Source organism: Penicillium manginii (genome assembly GCF_028828005.1).
Source record: "Penicillium manginii strain IBT 31320 chromosome Unknown utg000005l:1.0-5665137.0:1.0-5668048.0, whole genome shotgun sequence".
NCBI classification, from domain to species: Eukaryota; Fungi; Ascomycota; class Eurotiomycetes; order Eurotiales; family Aspergillaceae; genus Penicillium; species Penicillium manginii.
In genome coordinates, this window is record NW_026643106.1 from 2075315 (window position 1) to 2095728 (window position 20414).

At 48.8% G+C, this 20414-nt stretch overlaps 7 protein-coding genes across 7 annotated transcripts; 3 read left to right on the top strand and 4 right to left on the bottom strand.

The window, feature by feature from the left end:
* Nucleotides 1–191: 191 nt before the first annotated feature.
* N7533_007158 (Zn(2+) transporter YKE4) lies at nt 192–1626 on the top strand (the record flags this gene model as incomplete). The annotated part of the gene is made up of 4 exons (XM_057103808.1): nt 192–326; nt 398–548; nt 628–1549; nt 1611–1626. The coding sequence occupies 4 exons, from the start codon at nt 192–194 to the stop codon at nt 1624–1626; spliced, it is 1224 nt and encodes a 407-aa protein (XP_056958765.1).
* A 496-nt stretch (nt 1627–2122) lies between these two features.
* On the bottom strand, nt 2123–3324 carry N7533_007159 (mannosyltransferase complex subunit MNN9; the record flags this gene model as incomplete). The annotated part of the gene is made up of 2 exons (XM_057103809.1): nt 2123–2143; nt 2200–3324. The coding sequence occupies 2 exons, from the start codon at nt 3322–3324 to the stop codon at nt 2123–2125; spliced, it is 1146 nt and encodes a 381-aa protein (XP_056958766.1).
* Nucleotides 3325–4239: 915 nt separating this feature from the next.
* Nucleotides 4240–5524, bottom strand: N7533_007160 (uncharacterized protein; the record flags this gene model as incomplete). The annotated part of the gene is made up of 5 exons (XM_057103810.1): nt 4240–4659; nt 4727–5000; nt 5068–5223; nt 5297–5306; nt 5407–5524. The coding sequence occupies 5 exons, from the start codon at nt 5522–5524 to the stop codon at nt 4240–4242; spliced, it is 978 nt and encodes a 325-aa protein (XP_056958767.1).
* Nucleotides 5525–7420: 1896 nt separating this feature from the next.
* N7533_007161 (uncharacterized protein) lies at nt 7421–8648 on the bottom strand (the record flags this gene model as incomplete). Its single annotated transcript, XM_057103811.1, has 3 exons — nt 7421–8391; nt 8444–8554; nt 8627–8648. 3 exons carry the CDS (start codon nt 8646–8648, stop codon nt 7421–7423), a joined length of 1104 nt encoding a protein of 367 aa, XP_056958768.1.
* Nucleotides 8649–13748: 5100 nt separating this feature from the next.
* Nucleotides 13749–14219, top strand: N7533_007162 (uncharacterized protein; the record flags this gene model as incomplete). Its single annotated transcript, XM_057103812.1, has 3 exons — nt 13749–13844; nt 13873–13945; nt 13987–14219. The coding sequence occupies 3 exons, from the start codon at nt 13749–13751 to the stop codon at nt 14217–14219; spliced, it is 402 nt and encodes a 133-aa protein (XP_056958769.1).
* A 1123-nt stretch (nt 14220–15342) lies between these two features.
* Nucleotides 15343–16199, bottom strand: N7533_007163 (SDR family NAD(P)-dependent oxidoreductase; the record flags this gene model as incomplete). Its single annotated transcript, XM_057103813.1, has 2 exons — nt 15343–15662; nt 15719–16199. The coding sequence occupies 2 exons, from the start codon at nt 16197–16199 to the stop codon at nt 15343–15345; spliced, it is 801 nt and encodes a 266-aa protein (XP_056958770.1).
* A 1217-nt stretch (nt 16200–17416) lies between these two features.
* N7533_007164 (putative GABA permease) lies at nt 17417–19238 on the top strand (the record flags this gene model as incomplete). The annotated part of the gene is made up of 4 exons (XM_057103814.1): nt 17417–17526; nt 17686–17918; nt 17977–18819; nt 18874–19238. The coding sequence occupies 4 exons, from the start codon at nt 17417–17419 to the stop codon at nt 19236–19238; spliced, it is 1551 nt and encodes a 516-aa protein (XP_056958771.1).
* Between the last annotated feature and the right edge of the window lie 1176 nt (nt 19239–20414).

Here is a 20414-nt window from a genome sequence, read left to right on the forward strand (position 1 = left end):
ATCTGAGACCTGGAAGGAAAAGAGTACTAGAACTTATATCTCTGGACTACCCTAGTGTACTGTAGCTGCCAGTGGGCTTGGCAGGGTCCGATCAAGTGGTCCGAGCCGGCGATAAGCTGCCCGCTTTAAGTACCCGCCCCCAACTCCGAGAACTGCGGCTTGTTGTTGTCCTCCTTCCAACATCTTCTCCAATGGCTTCACGATTCTTCCCCTCGCGCCGCACGGGTCTTGCGCTCGCTGCAGGATGCTTCCTGTTCTCTGCATTGGCTGCTGCCAATGTTCGCCCCGGAGATCTGTCAGTCAGCCAGATTGAAGAGCAGTTGCAGGTATGAGCCGAATGAAAAGTCGCCGAGAGTGGCTTCTTCTCAACCGAGCACAGCGTGGCTAATTGCTTTAGAATTGTCCTCTTGTGGAATCTCTCAATGAACACAAACGCGCTACCACTCCGGAAACCGCCAGCCTTATGTCGAGAATCTTCGCCGTCCTCTTCCCATCTACCCCGGCCGTCAACTCCCTCCTCGCGACCTTGTATATCTCCGGCCCTCCTAGTATGTCCTACATCAAACCTAGCTACATACATAAAGGGAAACCTCTGTCAGAACCTCAATGCTCATAACTTCTCTCTAGACTTCCTCCTGGCACTATGCCCTCCCAACATCGACCCCTCTTCTCTATCAATCATGGTTGCCTTCGCCGTAGGAGGTCTTCTAGGTGACACGCTCTTCCACCTTCTCCCGGAGATCTTCCTCGGTGAGGATTCCCCAGACCACGTCAGTTTTGTCATGGTCGAGCCGAACAAGAATCTCCTCCTGGGACTTGGCATCATGGTCGGCTTCTTCACTTTCGTAGCAATGGACAAGGCCCTGCGCATCGCAACCGGCGGCCAAGGCCACGACCACTCCCACGGTCACTCCCACGAGGACTCGACCGTCGCCTCATCTACCGGCGCCAACACCAACGGCCAATCAGGTGAACTGAAGCAGCGCAAATCAACCAAATCCGCCCAGGACGAGACCAAGGACGAGGTCATCGAAAAGGAGATCAATCCCAGCGTCAAGATGGCAGGATATCTCAACCTTATTGCCGATTTCACACACAACATCACTGACGGCCTAGCTCTCTCATCGTCCTTCTATGCGTCCCCCACTATCGGCGCAACCACCACTGTCGCCGTATTCTTCCACGAAATCCCGCATGAGGTCGGCGACTTCGCTCTCCTGGTGCAGTCGGGCTTCTCAAAGCGCAAGGCCATGGGCGCCCAGTTTGTAACGGCCGTTGGGGCTTTCCTGGGTACTCTGATTGGAATTGCGGTGCAGGAGTTCGGCGGCCATGGCGATGTGCTCGAAGATAGCACTGTCTCTGGTCTCTGGGGAACTAGTCTGTCCTGGGGTGATATGCTTCTGCCTTTTACTGCGGGCACCTTCCTGTACGTCGGTACGGTGGCGGTTATCCCCGAGTTGTTGGAGACGGGTAAGGACAAGGGGGCCGAGATCCGGAAGACTCTCACTCAGTTTTTGGCTGTCGCTGTTGGAGCGGGAATTATGCTTGCGTGAGTCGATTTGTCCCTGATTCATCATGATATTAAACCTTGCTAACTGTCTGTCACGTAGGATCTCTTGGGATTAGACTTGCTTTGCTGAAGCACAAGCGCGACAACCCTCTTGCCCCCTCCTATCTCGCATCAGCGTGATATTAGAGACAATTGCGAGGGGTGATCTTAATTTCTAGTGAATAGAATTTAGTTAGAAACCTAGTAGTGTCCAAAATTTACAACTGCGCAGAATATATCGGGTTCTGACATCTTATTCGTGTATTGAGCTTCCAAGCTTGGAAGGAATAGATAGATGGCACGCCCGACTCCAACGAACAAAGATCACAATGTCTTCACGCAAAAGAGAAAAAAATCAAGCTGCTTGTCCTCGGTATGACCAAGAGAAAGACGAAGATAGATATTGAAAATGACCCTAAGACGCTAATTTGGCCTGGGTGAACAAAAACGCCGGACACATGTTGATGAAAATGCATTCCCTCACAACAAGAACAGATACGATGCAGACCGCTGCGCTCAGCGCGCGATGCACACATTCATACATGCTAGCTACAGGTGGTGGGATTGACCCATTCACTCGTTATAATGATAAATCTGATGGAAATATTAGTCAAGGTGGACACGATAAAAAATGGAGATAGGCCACTTACGAGATAATCCGGCAGCCCAAAGACCTCGTACCCCAATCGACGCGCCATCTTCGCAAACCCCTCTGTTTCAACGAGGTGGAAGAACGGGAAGGCAGGGAACATGGCGCCGTCGCGGTGGACATCGGCTTTGACCATCAAGGCGGTACCACCGACCCCGTCGAGAGCGAGGAGACGTCGAGGATCGAGGGCCTTGAGATCGGCCAGGTAGGCCATTAGCGTGCGGTAGGTGGGTAGCTCCTGGTATCCCTCCAGCAGAATATCGTCCGGGCCCATTTGTTTGGCCAGTTCCTGGGCTTGCTCGCTGTCTATCCAGGAGTTGAAGTCGTATGGGCGGATATCCCACTTGCGAGACTGAGTATCGTAGTACCGCTGGAAGCAATTTGGGACGATCACGGGTTGATTGTGACTTGTTAGATCCTGAATTAACGAGGTGGGTGTTTCAACGATGTCGGCATCTAACCAGAGGACCCATGATGTGCTGGGGCCTAGGGTGGTGAAGACGAGGCTATTCCGGGCGCGACTCATTGACTCGCGACGCTCTTTCTGAGCAGAGAGTTTGTGCCGGATTTTTTCGTCTTGGGAGGTGAGGGGTGGGTCGAAGTCTTGACGGAGGATGGAGATGCTTGCGAAGCGGTTCTCGATGGGTCCGTTTTGGGTCTTCGAGATGGCCTTTTCCAGGGCTGCAATTGCGGCATTTCCGGATTTTGTTTTGGGTGCGATGAAGCCCAGCGAGATGAGTTCATGGGGGTAGCTCAGTTTCTCTAGGTTGTCCCAGTATTGTTGGTAGAAGCGGGCGAGTGGGGTGAGGATGAGGATGCGCTCGCTGTTGGCGATGGAGTCGCTTGTGCTGGTTAGGTTGTTGAGATTGTAGTGCACCACGGGCGGGGGAGCTTGGTTGCCATCACTGCGGTAGGATTGCGATTTGAGGAAGGGTTGTGTGGGTGGGGAGAGGTGATGCTCGGCGGCGTTTTGTTGACGTTGACGCGATGAGGCCGCTTCGGCGGGTGTGGAGGGAGAAGAAGAGGTTGAAGGAGTGAGGATAAAACAGATAAATCCGAAAGCAAGCAGTGCCGCCAGAAATAGGCTGATTGGGCTCGTTCGTCGCATCGAGCGTGCGACGGCCATGGCCGTTCCCTTTCCTGCCGATTGTTGGACCAGGTTCAAGTCGATGTGAAGTCTTGGCTGATGCCAACGTCCACTTGTTGTCGATCACCCGTGCCTGAGGTAAGCCGGAGGGCCCAGACCGTGAGATGATGAGATGGTGAAACCGTGAGACTACAAGGTTATAACCAAATCAAAATCCCGTCTATTCTATACCAGTGGGAAAGGGAAAGGGAAAGGGAAAGGAGAAGAAAATAGGAAATGTGAAGGCTCGAGCCTGAGATTGCCCGTCGCTCTCCGGAAAGAGGATGCCTCCATACTAACTGCTCCACCACTCCTCCTAATCTACGACACTTCCCTGCTAGCCGACCATGGGCAAATCATCAGCACGGAAACATCCTGAGCCACGCGCTGATCCAATGACAGCTGGCAGCTGCGAATCGGAGACAATCCCTCTGTTCTGGCGGAATCCCTAAAACAGCTTGCCGGAGGCCGACGGTGGCCGAACGCGGCCAAGAGATCAACATTCCATCTGGGCCGTCGCATACTCCAGTTATGAGATCAAATCGTTGGCCAATGGCGAATTCAATAGCCATAATGTGTGACGGGGTGGCTAATTGCGTGGTCAATTCAATAGCAATTTCGACAGCTACTATCTAGGTATCTGATACTACATCTTTACTACTACTACTACTACTACTACTACTACTACTACTACTACTACTACTACTACTACTACTACTACTACTAGTAGGATATCCCTCCCATTCAAAGTTCTACCAACAACACCCACAGTATCCTGGCTGGCAAATTTACGCCAAGAGCTTTGCAAAACCGGAATTCTGCAAGCAATGCATTAGGCAGAACAATCCGCTAGTAAAACGATTCGGAGTCTAGTCTATATTTTTCATGAGCGCTTCTAGGTATATACAAATCAGATCAGAAATTCATGCGCATTATTCCCTCAAATGCGACCAAGGCCATCGCATTCGCCGGGAATGCTCTGAGGAAGCAGGGTACAAATCCACGCCAGTATCCTCGCAAGCCACGCTCCTGGTAGACAGTCTTTGCTGCGTCCTTCCAGCCTCGGAACTGTCTCTCTCCGTCATTAAGTTTGCCGCCTAGCGGGTCAACCATGAGCCGCTGCTTCACCACATCCGATGGATAGGAGGTGAGCCAGAAAATCTGGGCTGATATCCCGCCTGCCCAGAAGTTTATTAAAGGTGTGGACATGTCGGTGTTTGTCTTCATGTAGCGGTTGAGAACGTCGTATGAGCCCCACCAGAAGAAGAAGAAGGAGCGGAATAGTATGGTTGCGAAGAGTCCGCGGTACACACCGCGGATGCCATGTGTGCTAAGCTGTTCCTTCGTTAGCTGGCCGATTACAGTGGGATACTACTTCGGAGTCCTTGTTTCTTTCACATACAATTCTGCGGAGACAGTCAATCGGTCCACTGTACATGCGCTTGGTCTTGTCCGCAGCGTATTGGACTTGAAGCCGGGATTTGATGTGTTCGACGGGCGCAGCGATAAAAGAGACGGTTATACCGGCCATGATACCTGCAATACCGTGACCAAAGGATGGGAGGGTCTTGAGATCAGGTTGGCTGCGGCAGAAGGGGATGTAAGGGCGTAGATGAGATTTCGAAAAGACATTTTCGAGTAGTAGTCGCCGGTATAGTGTCAATGAGCCCAGCATACTGTTCTCTTGACGTTAGTTCCTGCTCAAAGCTGCAGCTCGTTCGTCGCCCTTCGGACAGTACTCACACAGAGTCCATGACCATCCATCCGACCAGCGGCGGGGTAGCACCCTTGTATAATCCCCTTATGCCTTCCTTCCGCACTGTCTGTAGCGTACAATCCAATGGTCCCTTGAAATGGCCATCTTTGCTTGTCTGAAGGCGGACCTTGACGGTGTCAAATCTATCGGGTATGCCGTTAGTTATCGCGCACGCTAGGTGAATCGGTCGGAGCAGGGGGCCGGTATAGAACATACGGATGACCAACTTGAGGTAACGATTCGTTAGCAGAGAGCAGACAACAATTGGGAAAGATTAATTGGTTCGAAACAAGAGAGGCGCAGTATGGTTTCGAGGCTCAACTTACCACTCAGCTTTGTGATTCCGGAAAACACACCCGCCACAAAACCCTTGTAGTCCTTCTTACTCGTCGCAGTGGGGACAGCTGTAGGTAGATCCTGCACGGGCGCCTGCGCCGATGACATTTTGAATCAAGATCGAAGAGAGTGATGCGTCAGCGGCGCCTTGATCTGATTTAGCGTAAAGCGCGTGCGACGGGCTAAGGTGCGTGTCTAGCGACAATTCCAACAATCGGGACGAAGGGAAGAGGTGCTGGAAGTGTTGACGAATGTTCCGGGGACAGAACTCTGGGGAATCTGGAGCAATTGAGGAGGAGAGAAGGAGGGTCGAGCTGCTTCTTCAAATTAAGCCCTGAAAGGCCCCGCATCACTCGTTCCTTCGGGGAGCGAGGACTTACCTCCGGAGCTCCGCTTTTGTTGCCTCAGGTGTCGATTCTGGTGGCGTTCAACTAGGAACTATACTAAAAAGTATGTTCCTGCATCGGCTAAAGGTTGGGATTTGCTCATTCATGAAGTCGTACTCGTGGCTCATTGCTCGCTTTTTCTGCCGGTGAATATCAAAAACAGGGGGGATGGACTCACCGAAGTCGGGGATAGTGTAAGTTAGGCAGTATGTGCTAGGAGTACTGGGATCTACGGCCTACGGCCTATAGTCTAAAGTGTACCTATGTATCAGTGGCGCGGTGTGAGAAGGAGAGGGTAGAGGGCAGGGTTGTAAAGGCCCAGGTAGGAAGGAAGTCTCTATTGCAGTTTGTTAGCATGGTTATCAGGCGACCTTGTATCGCCAGCAGTTCGAGCGAGCAATGAGCATAGAGTCCCATGACTTGAGGTTGAGCAGAATCATATAGGCGAAGGTCAGTTGTTGGGGGGGAAAGGAAGAGAAGGAGCAGAAAGTGATGATATAGAAAAGTTCGCGATAAAAAGAAGCATACGAGGATGGGGATGAAGAGAACGGAGGCAATGAGAACTTTTAGGGGAATGAAGTTAAGGGAAAGAGAAAGGAAAATGGAAAGAGAAGAAGGGCGCATTGTTATACTCAGCACGGGTGCTTGCCTGAGGAGCTGCATCCTAAATAGGGTCGTCCTTTTCCAGCAAACCACGGAAAGAGCAACATACTGAATTACTAGACCCATTCGGGATATAAAATCCATGGGAATGGAATAACTTATAGAAAGGAGTAGCATAAAACTTTGATGAAGGTTTCAACGTCAGTCTCATCTAGACGGGTAATACCCTCTCCTATCGCAGAATGCCGAGATATCTGTAAAAGTCGAACAAAATCCGTTTCAAATAAAATGAAATATGACCGGATGCTTGGGCTGTAATCAAGAGAACGATGGATTAAGGTTTGTAGGATTAAATGTCCGGCGGCTACGTTTGGTGCTGGTGGTTGAACACTTCATCATGCATGATGCTAGCCTGGGAAGGTTGACACCTGGCCCCAATTGGACGGAGAAAGCCAATTGACGCCACCGTCCACTACGCCCAGAATCTCGGTACTATGTAGATCTCCCATATAGGAACTACTTGTCTTGGGGTACACTTAAATGAGGAGAAAGAACGAAAGAACGAAAGAACAAAAGAACGAAAGAACGAAAGAAAGAAAGAAAGAAAGAAAGACTACCAATAGAGAATATGTAATAAGTAGGTCAATGGCGGAGGGTATGAAACGGTTTTTTGAGTCACGGTGTGTGGACTCTGGGTATTGTAGATACATGAATCGTGATGCAGAAGGAACATAAGATCTGGGGCAAATAAGGGTGTGTACTGTTCAACCGTACCAAAGAAAGAAATTCCAGGCATGGCAATGCCAAGCTGGTATCGGTTTTGAAGTAGAGTGAAGATGATGTGGCCTTACTCCGAGCCCGCAAGGGAATAGGAAAATGAAACGCAAAGAAATGACCATAAGAACACCAATATCTGACGCTGTAGCAGCAGCTCCAGCGAGTTCACGCAGAGGAGAACATGCAAAGCATGGGAACAAAGACGAATCAGTGAAGAATGCAAGCAAAAGACTCCCTATCACCGACTGAAGGCCGCTTTGCGTTTACGAGCCTTTTCATTCTCGCGGGCGATCAGTTTATCAATCATATCCGGTGTAGGTCCGGACTGTGGCTTTGAATTTTCTCGAGGGGTGCGTTGGTCTGCTGCACCGGAGGACCCGGCTGCGAGGTAGTCATTGGCTTCAAGAGCCAAGGGCGTGACGGGACCCGGGCTGAGGAGAGGGTCAAGACGGGGAGCGTCAGGGCTCTGGTGGGAGCCGTCAAGAAGATCACGATATTGCCATTTCATATCGCGGGAACTTGTTGAGGGCCGGTAGTTGTGTTGCCGCGTTTGGCGAGGGGACGGAGGCTGACCGACAACGTTGTGGCCGGAAGGAGAAGACTGATAGACGGCGGGGTGGAAGCGAGGCAGGTTGCCGAGATGAAAACCTGGCATGGACTTGGCGGGATTTTGAGTGCGAGAGCGCGAGGGCTGTGGGGAGCTGGGGCGTCGTGGAGACATGACAGGGGAGCCAACTGGTGAGACGAAGGGTGAATGATCGGATCTCATTCTTGGATATCGAGAACGATAACCTGATCGGGAAGTAGAGAGCTGTCTGGACTTTGCGGATGACGAGGCACGCTCCCAATCTTCGAAGTAGGAGTGTTTATCGAAACGGCCAGTGAGCGGGGTGACGGGGAGATCGTCCTCGTAGAGTGAACCTCGGCGGCGGGGGATTGGAATGGGACGAGTTGACGAAGAGGATAGAGATAGAGACTCAAAGGCGTCTATTGGGGGATCGGAGCGTCGGGAGTAGTGCGGACGGTAACGACGAGGGGGTGGAGAAGGCGAAAGGGAGGGGGAAGGTGGGTTATAAGCGGATGAAGTGGCCGTTAAGTCTCGCAAGGAGGAGAGAGAGACGGGAGTGGGGTATCCGTGCTTGAGGAATAGACTCTCAAGATGATCGCGCGGACGATAGGGCAGCGAACGAGGAGAAGCCGAGGAGAGGCCTAAGATGCAGGCGATCAGATATGATATGAAATGAAACCGGGAATGTCACACGTGTCGAGCGGAGGCGAGCGGAGACGGAGAATGTTGAATTTGTGTGTGTTGTTGTTGGTGGTGGTGGAGTGTAGGTGGAGCTGGAGAAGAAGAAGAAGATGACGAGGAAGACTTACTGCCGTGAGAAGTAAGGGAGGAGGGGTAAGAATCGGAGGAAGAGGAAGAGGGACGGGAATATTTTACTTGTTTCCTTCGCATCTGCCATAATAAGAAGGTACGATTAGTTCCATGTGTGTAGTGCGTCGCTCTTTCCTCAAAAATATTGTGGCTTTCCTAATCCGGGGCTGCCTGGTCTCTCGGCCCGCGCATGTCGTCATTGGCTCCACACACTCTTTTCTTTCCGTCCACACACCAACACTCGCTCACTCACTTAATCACTCACAACTCTCCTGCATCGAACTGTCCCTTTTTGCTCTTCCGCCGTACACGCGCCAATGAATATCCTCCGGGATTGATTTGCTTGACTCACTCTGGATCCAGTCTCAATCCTCCCTTCTGAGACGGTGCGGTTGGTGGCATCAAGCCAGTGACTTCCGTCCTCCCGTTATTCCGTGATTCTGTTCTAGACCACTGCAAACCCGGGTTTTCAACTGTGGGGCATATGGCGCAAATCGCAAATTGAGGGCCTCGCTAGTCAGCGGGCCGGCGCGATAGGATTGGAGATTGATCTGTATGTCGTGCTGATACGGAGTACACTGGAGACAGTCGGAAAGCGGACCGAAAAAAAAAGAAAAGAAAAGAAAAGAAGAGAAGAGAATAATAATCACTCTCTTGCTTCTATTATCAGACAAAAAAGGAGAGAAAGCAAGAGAGACACAGGGAGAGATACGTCTTCTTTTAAATGAACTATCTGTCAGGCACCGGTGAAACCCCTTTGCCCAGGTACACCACCATTTCTCCACGCGGCACCGCCGGATGACCTGAGATGCTGTATCTTTGCTTCCTTCCAAGGCACAGCGAAACATTGGAGAGTGATATTCCCCCCATCACTTCCATCACTTTACAATTTGAATCATGCACCGTCCCGATCCAGCTGCAGTGGCTGGCCCCAACTGGGCAAAGAAGGGCGATGATCCAAACACCAGGCGCGGTTGATCGCCCGGGGTCATGCGTGAAGACGACCATCCCCGGTCATCCCGCAAAGTGATTCGCACGCGTCCGCGTCCATAGTGGCTGACATCCCGGGCACTAACGACTGCGCCAGCGACCGTTCGGTGCCCGCTAGTGTTGGTCAGTGCTCCATAGAGGGGGATCGATCGCTCAGGGTTGTTATATCCAGCCAACCACTATTCGTCTTCCCCTTCAACTTCTCCGATCAGCCGACACCTATCACCTCGCGAGGAGGGAGGAAACCGCGCACGCTAACTGGTTGCGATCCATGATGCATGTCACCTCTTCATTACAACTTTTCTACTTTTGTCTTTTGTCTTTTGTTTTTTTTGCCATTTCTAGCAATCTACTACTTTTAGGACCCGTGAGTGTGGGTGTCTCGGATGGGTGATGAGGAATGACTCGCCATGATGGTGGCTCTGTTTACTACCCCACCACCCTCAAAGAAAGAGCTATGAGTCAAGAGGCGTTCAATGCGCAGGGTGGAGGCAAGCTGGGTTTCTTCAGGGCTAGCTCGAACTGCAAGACTGGATCGATCTGGCATCTAGTCTAGCTACGACAGACGGGCACTTGCAGCACCAAATAACGATCGGCGTGGATTTATCCGAAGGCTGCTTCCCCTCTGATATCTGATGACGGAAGGCTGAACAGAACAGAGTTTCAAAATGCAACTCTCCGAGAAGGAATGTAGTCTAACCCTCCTTGAGTCGCCGCCAGATGGGAGGCCAGCACTGAGCCACCACTCACACCCATACGGTGTGGTGGCTGTCAAAAATACGGTGGCTCAGCAAAGGTTAGATCGGTGCAGCCTTGCCGATGATACCCCTGCATGACCTCCAGCCCTAATGCAAGTCAGAGTCTTTCAGGGAGCGAAGGGCCAAGCAGGAAACAAGAGGAGAAACAAAATCAGGAAACAGTCAAACAAAGAGCCTATCGTCTGAGATGTATTATACTAGTATGCTAGTCGGCTATCCCGTGAGATGCTCATTCCACGAACTCACACCATCAAACCTTCTAAAAGTAGCGTCTAGTGCGCTCATCAGAAAAAACAACTAATATTAGAGGTGGAAGCAGAGCAGATGAGGGGTTGGCGGCCAGGACCGCCCTCTTGACTGAATACGATGACCCCCAAGACTGCACATGTGGCATTCCGATCTTATTCAGCACATTCCATGCGTGACGGGTTGATTCCAGATAATTCTGCAATCGGGTGGGGATATGGAAGTTGCTCAAGATAGGTGTCGGGAGTCTATTAATTTTCTTTGCCTGATCTACGAAAGGTCGGGTTTTTTTTGAGCAGCTTGATGTTCGACCTGTTTGATTTTCTAACAACTTGTCTCAGTTCTAGGAGTTGAAGTCCGCGGACCTTCCGTGGGTATGCGTGAAAAATGTACCGTAGTGACAGCATGGAGGTTCTGAACTTATCATTCCAGTACTTGACGTGAACGACATGGATAGCTTTACCAAGGGAGACTTGAGGGTCCAGAGTAGCCGGGATAGATACGAAAAAATCGCCTTTCTCTGGCTTAGCCAGCATTCTGGAGTCACGCAGCAAGCCATGTCCTGTTATGATCTTTCTCGATCAATTTTGGATAGCGACCTGAATATCTTAGTAAATAAACTGCACTGCGGTACCTGCAACATCCATGGATATGGAGGAGCAAGATATGCGATTTTCGTATTGCACACAACTTTTCCTTTCCACACTCGTTCTGGAAGCCGCCAGCCCTCTTGACGAGGCTTCGAAAGGAAGAAACTACGCCACGTCCCCTGGCTGCTGTTTTCATATAGAATGGGCTGTCTCGAAACATACTGATGATAGAACGAAGATCATCTGTGCTGACCGAGTGATTATAAGTTCCTAATGATAAAGATGCTTAGATAGAACTAACTCGCTGTAAAAAAAAAAATGGCTCTTCAATTCAATACTCCCTACTACCAGATGGAGGACCTCGTCGTCGGTCCTGCCATGAAGTCTTCTACTGTATCTAGCCTCTAAACGGAGTTAAATGTTTTCTTCGAACGTTTTTTCCAAGTTCATGTGACTAGTCTTGTATACGAATGAAGAGTTTGCTTTGACATATCTGAGATTGTTCTCAAATTCATAGTGATTCGGAAGATAGTCAAAGCTATTAGTGATTCGTCATTCCGAGTCAATTCAACACATGATGAGTGTGCCACATCACTCGTTCCCTAAGTTCCAATGCAATAGAGCGTCATTAACGGATGAAATAGCAAGTTTGAATCCGTAGTTGGTCTCTACTATGTCGGGTCAGCATCACCGACATTATGGTTATGCTTTGAGCCACGGCCAATATTTCTATCGAGACTTTCCTTTTAGAGGGCCTTAGGTGTTCTTTAAATATTATTCTAATGGACTAGAGTTGAAACCTACATCTGAACTGAATTTATTATTCAATCTAAGAAGTATTTTCTGATACTATGATTATTCCTACCGGTGCCATTGGGAAATGGCATGAACCTTGAAATGGACCTCGGGCTTCCAAGGTTCCAAGGTTTTACCGACAACTTGAACTTGAGCGAAATATTATATATTGATATGAATCAACCCTTTAAAGACCTATATCTTATAGAAACTTGAAATAACCAATACCTTTATGTTCATAATGCACATACTCTATAATCTATTCTCGCTAGTAGTTCTGGGCTACCTGGCAATGGCGCACCCCGAGAGGCTTCAAAAAAATACCAAAAATACTGCTCGGAGCTCGAAAATGTCTCGAAAATGTCGACAGAATGTGACAAAACTCAACCAGAATCGCTAGGATGAGAATATAGCTCGACGCTGGCATAATAATTACACTACCTATACTATCTACTCCGAGACACCATATTACGATGTGGTCCCAAATGATTCATGGGTGTTAACACCAGAAGGAATTTCAGGGCCTTACGTATACCCACCTTCCCAGACTCTTCGCCAAGTTAAAACAGAAAACCAGCCAGTTATACCCTTGTGGCTTGATATTGGTATTATTGAAATGGCTATATGTGAGCCTCTCAATGATGCCCCGGTTGATATATGGCACTTCAATGCCACGGGATCATACTCCAGCTTCACGGGCCTTCCGCCCAACATATCATTCCCACAACTTCTACAGGAACTGAATATCTCTAACTCACAGATGGGGTTACTGATCTTCATACCGATCGCTCTACCTGGCTGCGAGCCCTTTGGCCCACTGATAGCCACAGAATTATGGAGATGAAGATTGTTTCCCGGAGAAGGTTTCTGCGGCAATCATGTCACTTGAGCCCTATGCGTCTCACACCCAAATCCATCGCATTACAAACGCGGAAGATCTTTTCTTTTCAATGGACTCAGTGGGTGGTTTCAATTCCATCATACATGTTGTCCCCACCGACCCGAAAAACGTAACCAAGGGAATGGTTGGGTATATCACCCTTGGAGTGGATAAAACACTTAATAGGAATAGGAGTGGGAGTCAACCATGGTAAAGCTCTGGAGTACGAGAAAGCTGGATATATTGATATGAGTAAGCGGGATTGATTGTATTCATTGTATCCAGACTATGCAATTGAAAAGAATTCGGAGGCAACATCTCTCTCTACCATGTACGCCATGTGGCTTTGCCTGCAGCAATACCAGACGTATGATTGGAGTTACGCCTTCTGGTATTTTTGCTTTGCCATAAAACCCAGAAGATTCCGGAAATATAGATCAAATTGCCCCATTTAGCCAAGCTGGCGAGCGAAAGAAAAGGTCCAAACTCAAATGCAACACCGCTGCAGCCTTGCCGATTAAGCCCACATCTACGGAGGATAGTTCGCCAATGTCAGACAACCCCCTCATCAAAAAAAATCTTGTTCCGCCCCAAGCACTTTGAATAACAATTACACCATTATTGTGTTACCACCTGCTACAATGGTTACGCCGATTGACTTCTGATTTCCTGGACGGGAGCTGTCTGATGACTTCATGTTGGTTATGTCGACGCCATTCGATGGAGGCCCCCCCGATCAGAATACGACCTCATCACTGTAAAAAGTGTGAGCAAGCATGCTAAGCTTTTCCTCAACGGGTCCAGCCACCATCCACAGCTCTACGGGTATATGCGTATTGGGTTTTTTGGTACGGAGCAAGAATTAGTGGCTGACTTTATCGAGATTTTTGTGAATGCACAGCCATCAATTTTGTACTTCGCAATCATCGATGGGAAGGAGCCAACTTGTGCGGTCGAAAAGGCGAGCTCTCCAGGATAGTTTCATACATGGCTGCCTCGACGGCCCACCTATCCACGGCAGTTGGGTACATAAATATCCTCCCTCTATATTAGCGGACTTATGTCATAACCCGTGCAGTTAGACTCCTTCACTCGGGCCTAGATCTTCCAGAGCACGGCGGCTTAGGTGTTCGTTGAATGCAGTGGCGTTCTGATCCACCGAATAAGACGTCGCTGTCCGTAGCTCAGAGGATGGGTGCCAGCTGGAGGGGCTTTCACGGTTAAATGAAGTCGTCCCCGGTGCTGATATGAGAGGAAAGGCACACAATGGGTGCGAGAAATCACCATATGCGGAACAGAAAGATAGAGGTCAAGATACGGCATATCTCTCGCTCTGTTGGGATGATTGGTTAGATGGGAAGAGAGAGGTTGTAAATGTATATTTTTCTCTGGATAGTTAGGGTTGATGAATGCGCTAGAAGCATTTAGTCAAAGCTAAATATGGTCTTTAATTTGAGTGAACGTTCCCAACCAAGATAGGGCTCGTTGGGGCATGTTTGGTTGCTCGTTTTTATTTACTTTGAATATTTGATAAGGGAGTATGTGGGTACCTTGGTGGAATCAAGATTTGTGGGACTTCAAGGAAGTTGTTCGAAGTTGATGCAATGTCTCTCAAGCAAAAAGATGCGCAATAGAGCAAGGGCTGTGTGGAAGATGCCATCTCCATTCCCAAACTTTGTACCACTGAACACGGTATCAGTTTATTATGCTGATTTTGGATTATTGATGATTTATGTATGAAGACAAGACAGAATTTTATACAGACTTGTGTTGATTTGTGATAGCTTGAAATGATCGCAAGAAGGTTACTGTCAATCGGCAAAACTCGTATTCAATCAGTCATCTACCCCTCATTTCCAACCACGAGCCCAGACTCACCTCTTGAAATACTCTTCTCAGCCCCCCGAAATCCCATTTTTCTCTTCAAAATGGGAATGAAAGCGCGTTGCCAATGTTCCAAAATTCAGTTTGCCACCTCGGCCGACAAACCCTTGGCGATTTACGCCTGTCACTGCACAGAGTGTAGGCACCAGAGCTCCTCCGCCTTTGGCATTACAGCCGTATTCCCCTATTTCGAACTCCCGGACTCTGTATCGGATCTTGTGGGAAGTTACACTCGAATTACTATAAAGGGTCGCCACATGGAATGCTTATTTTGCAAAAACTGCGGAGCTCGTTTGTTGCATCGTTTCCGTGACTATGTCCCCGCACCAGGCGAGAAGCCCGATCCCAGGGCGACGTCGAATGTGAAAGGAGGGTGCCTTGAGAATCTGGACAAGGAATTAATGAAGGGGATTATCCATATTTGGACCAAGCATGCGATCGTGGATATCCCCGAGGGGGCGGAGCAATGGGAAGAGGCACCTGGGATGCCGCCCAATCCCTTGGAGCGATAGTCAAATTTGTGCTGAGATAATGGTTGATTGAATTATTTCGCTTTATTGAACATGATACATAGGCATGGTTATGGAAAATCGGCTAGAAAACAGATCATAGGGAATATTTTGAGTGTAGACGTTCCTCTTAGCCAACAACGCAACTCCAGCCGTTGTCAATAGCAATGCAGGCACCATTGATGATGCCCGCCCCCTTGCCGTAGGTTAGGTTAGTACAAAAGCCGGCAACCTCATTCACATCGCACATGGGGGCTTTGACGGCTTCGAAAATGGAACCGAGCTTTTGGTACCCTTCCATGTTCATCCCATCCTTGAATACATCGGCAATATTTGTCTCCATGCCGCCCAGCATAAGCGCATTGCACTTGATACCTTTGTTCCCATAAAAGGCAGCGGTGTTTTTCGTAAGTCCGACAAGACCGTGTTTGCTGGCTGTATACGCAGCACCTGGGGGTTTGTTAGACATAATAGACAAAAAAAAAAACAGAAGATTCTGCACATACCAGCAGCCCACCCAGCACGACCTGCCACGGATGTAATGTTGATGATCCGACCATCTGGTGTGGATTGTTCCAACATGTTGCGAACAGCAAGCTTGCTCAAGACAAAAGGTGCGGTAAGATTGAGAGCCATAACACGGTCCCATTGACCGATTTCAAGGTCACCGACAGGGTTGAAAGTATCCATAATGGCGGCATTGTTGACGAGTACATCGATCTTCCCAAATGCTGCGATCAGTTCGGCGAAAAGAGCCTCGACTTCGTTCAATTTGGTGATGTCGGCCTTGATAGCCTTCAATGGGCCTTTGGACGACAGTTCTGCAGAAGTTTCCTGGAGACGTTCTTCGTTGATATCACAGATGACCACGTTGGCACCGGCCTCGAGGAATTTGGTCGCAATGGCTTTTCCAAGACCACCGCCACCGCCAGTGATTAGGCATGTCTTGCCAGCAAGGATTTGCTCGGAGATCTCAAGTTTAGTCATTCTGGCTGTTGAAAGTAGGACTTGTAACTGGGGAGGTGATGTGAGAATTTGGTGAGGTTGCTATGAACTACAAGTGTCAAGAGTAGTAGGAGGCGGTTTAAATAGAAAGTATTAATGTGCAAACGTGCAAACGGAAAGCGGATGCACTTGTTTCCGCTGAGAACTCGTGGTCTCCTGCCCACATTGACCCAAGTGCCAAGGTGGTCTTCCTCGGCCGTTGGGGTTTCTAGGGGAAATCTGATCGTACTTTCCAAGGATGTTAGAGGTGCCGAGGTGTATTGTAGATACGAGAGTTATCATAGACGTGTATAGAATGAATAGCTTGAATTTATGACTGGGATATGAGTGAAAAATTTCATCACGAAAATCATATCGCGTGTCGGTAATTGAGAATGTGGGTTTTGGACAAGTTTCGAGGCTGAAAATAAGCTTGATTTGTCTGCATATACATTGATTCTGCGGACGGGGGGATACCTGGCATATTGTACAGATACCAGGGAATGTAATCCAAAAATACGCTCTCTAACTCGTCGGAAAGTGGCCGTTCCGAAACCCTAAGCCCTATTACCTGTTTGGGACCCCAGCTTGACTGCCTCAGGAGGCGTCTCGGTCCAAGTCCGTTCCCTCATCCGATTGGGGCAGCCAATATCTGCAGGACGAAACAAGAAGGCCGTGGCATCGGCAAAAGCGAAGCTTGGTCACTGGTCAAGCGGAGACTACGACAAGGATGGTTCTTGGCTTTATCATTGAACTAGATCAACAAGGGTAACCTCAGGAGATGGGAAGCGTCTTCGCCGTTTTCTTATTACACAATACTCACGATAAACCCTCCATTGGCAGATATCGACCTCTGGGTCAGACGGATTCCCGACAAATGACAGGCTCTCCGACCCCGGCTTATCGGTAGGCGTCTTGAAGCCCTGTCTTGCCCCCCCCAAAAATCCCGAGAAAGTTCACTGCTTGACCAGGACTAGCATACCGGTCTCCACCTCGGTCGCGGAGACCTTCTCGAACAGGAAGTCATAGGGTCTATCTATCTTATCGGGCTGACTGCGACTATGGGACCTCCATGGGGTTCTCTATGAGAGTATGGGGAAGGAGGAGACGTGCATTGGGCGCCTTCGACAGTTTAAAGCATGGGCTGTCACCCACAATTAAGGTTGAATTCTCTATTACGAACTTCTGCATGTTGGAAATAGGAAACTTTTGTTGCCACCATGTCGAACGACGATGAGCACGACCAAGTCTTCAAAGGCACCACCACCGAGGATGTGCGACTCGAGAATCTGGGCTATGAGCAAGGTCGGTATCCTTCTGAGAAGCAGCTGTATTTCATGGATGGGGAAGTTTACTGACAGGCTTCGAGAGCTCAAGCGCTCATTTGGACTGCTTAGTATGATTGGGTTCAGTTTCAGTGTTGTGACATCGTGAGAACTGCTCTAAAGCACGAATTGAAACAAAGAGGCATTACTGATGACTCCTTCAGATGGACCGCTCTCAGCGGTGTCTTTATTGTTGGTGTCAACTCTGGGGGTCCACCGGTAATGGTATTCAGTTTTATTGGAGTTTCACTCCTGACCCTGGCTGTGGCGATTCCCATGGCGGAGATGTGTTCCATGTACCCCGTGGCAGGAGGCCAATACTCCTGGGTGGCTGCCTTGACGCCCCCTAGGTATGCACGAGGCCTTTCATATGTGACTGGATGGTTTATGCTTATTGGTATGAGTGCACCTGTCATCTACGATCTAATTGGAGCCATATACTGACACTTGCCAAGGTCTTCTTGCGATGGGAGCCACGAACAACTACATTGCCTCAAATTTTGTGCTTGGAATGGCAAACTTGATTTTCCCCGAATATGTCATTGAGCGATGGCAGACGGTTCTGGTGGCCTATTTGGTCGCCATTCTCGGGACCTGTGTTAACATCTGGGGATCCCACCTACTCCATCGCATTTCCAAATTTATCTTGATTTGGAATGTTGGCTCTTTCCTCATCGTGACCATCACCCTTCTCGCAACAAATGATCACAAGCAACCAGCGTCTTTCGTATTCCAGGACTTCCAGAATACAACGGGCTGGGGTACAGGCATGGCGGCTATCATCGGTATTTTGCAAGCCTGCTTTGGCATGTGCTGCTACGATGCACCTTCGCATATGACGGAGGAGATGAAATCGGCATCCAAGGAGGCTCCCAAGGCAATTGTGCTCGCAGTGGTTTTGGGCGCTGTTACTGGATTTGTATTCCTTTTGACTCTCTGTTTCTGCATCGGAGACATTGCCGAGACAGCCAACAGCAGCACTGGTGTCCCTGTTATTCAGATCATCTATGACTCTACTGGAAACAAAGCCGCCACATGCATTCTGTCAAGCCTGATCGCAGTGATTGTCATTGTAGCCGGAAACAACATCCTGGCAGAGGGCTCACGATCTGTCTACGCCTTTGCTCGTGACAACGGTCTCCCTTTTTCCACGTTTTTTAGCAAAGTGGAAAGCAAGAGTCAAGTTCCAGTGAACGCTGTGCTGCTTACTCTTGTGGTGCAGCTAGCCCTCGATTCGATCGAATTTGGCACAACGACTGGTTTCGAGACAGTCATCTCCATTGCGACGGAAGGCTTTTGTAAGTGGACTCGTGGCTAGTATGAGTGGGCATCACTAACACTGAATATCGCAGATCTCTCCTATGCAATGGCACTCTTTAGTCGACTGGTAGGCTACTTTACTGGCCATGTTACCAAAATGGAAGGTCCATATGCCTTCTCCACGCCCGTATCTATCGGTCTCAATATCTTTGGGCTCATTTTCCTTTTATTTGCCTCTATCACATTCAACTTCCCCAGTACGGCGCCGGTTGATCATCAATCTATGAATTATACTAGTGCAGCAATTGGCGTCATTGGCCTAATCAGCCTGGTTACTTGGATTACGACGGGACGGAAGAATTTCACTGGTCCGGGGGCTGTAAGCTTCTTGTCTGGTCAGCAGTCTGGGCGGAATGCCCCTCGGCCCGAGGAAGTGCAGAATGAGAAGAAGGCATAGAGTAACTTACTCTATTTGTACAGTATATGGAGAAAATATTCACACAAATTGAGAACAAGCAGGTCTTTTGAGGGCCTTTAGGATTTCTCGGATTTATACTAAGACTCAATTGAAGAACAAAATGTTTGATATCTTCTATCTTCAACTTAAAAAACCCGGGCAGTCTCCAGTGCTGTTTTGAGAAACAACCTCAGCCCTCAGATAGTAGTACCAGGTAGCCCACAGGACTGAGTCAAGTAATTTTTATCGCACTAATTTCTCACTGCCTGCAAGATTACCACCAACTCGTCATTTCGTAAGCTTAAGGTCTAAGTCCTGCTAGCTTGGTGATTCTTTTGTCGACTTGCATCTAACTTCGAGTTCGAGAGATATGAGCTGCTGTATACCGCCTGTGTCTCTATTTTCCGCCATCACTAGTTCCCGCCAGGTGTAGTAGGACGGTGACTCGGAGGCAAAGGTCCGGATCTTATGTTGCTTATCTGTCACCCATAAACTGCCTTCGAAAGTCTGGGTCTGATACCAAGGTAACTCGGCTCGGATTCCCTATTGGAGATTGGATGTAAAAAAGATGCAACTGGTCGGCCATTGGTTACTGCTTCCAAGGTTCATGCATTCCAGTCGGGTCGTTTGATCAACCACAATCACGTGTAGAAGCAAGGATGGACAAGGAGAACTATTCTCAACAAAAAATCAAATATGAGAGCAGGAGTAAGATTATTAAGAGTTTAAAGAACAATAAACGTAGCTCTATTGTGACCTGGGAATTAGTAGACAACTGTCGGACCAACTTGAAATTGAAAATGCCCTGGACTTGAATGTGTGTAGAATAAGTCATCCTTAATCTACTACTAGTAGTATTACTAGTAATAGTAGCAGATTTTAAGCCGCGGCATGAGCGATGTGCCCGGGTGAATGAGGTTACCTAATAGTAGATATGATCGGTTGAAAGATATGCTAGTCACATGTTGAAATATGGACATTGACAGACCTGGTTCTCACCTACTAGTAGCTGCATACATAATAGATACCGGAAGCTTTTCTAAGAGGGTACCGATCGGGTATCAGCAAGCAGCCATTTGGTCGGTGACGGCTCGAAGATATTGTTCCCCATTATTGTCGTGATTGGGGCGGGGTGGATGAAGATAACAACTTTTTGTAAGACCTTGGCATAGGAAT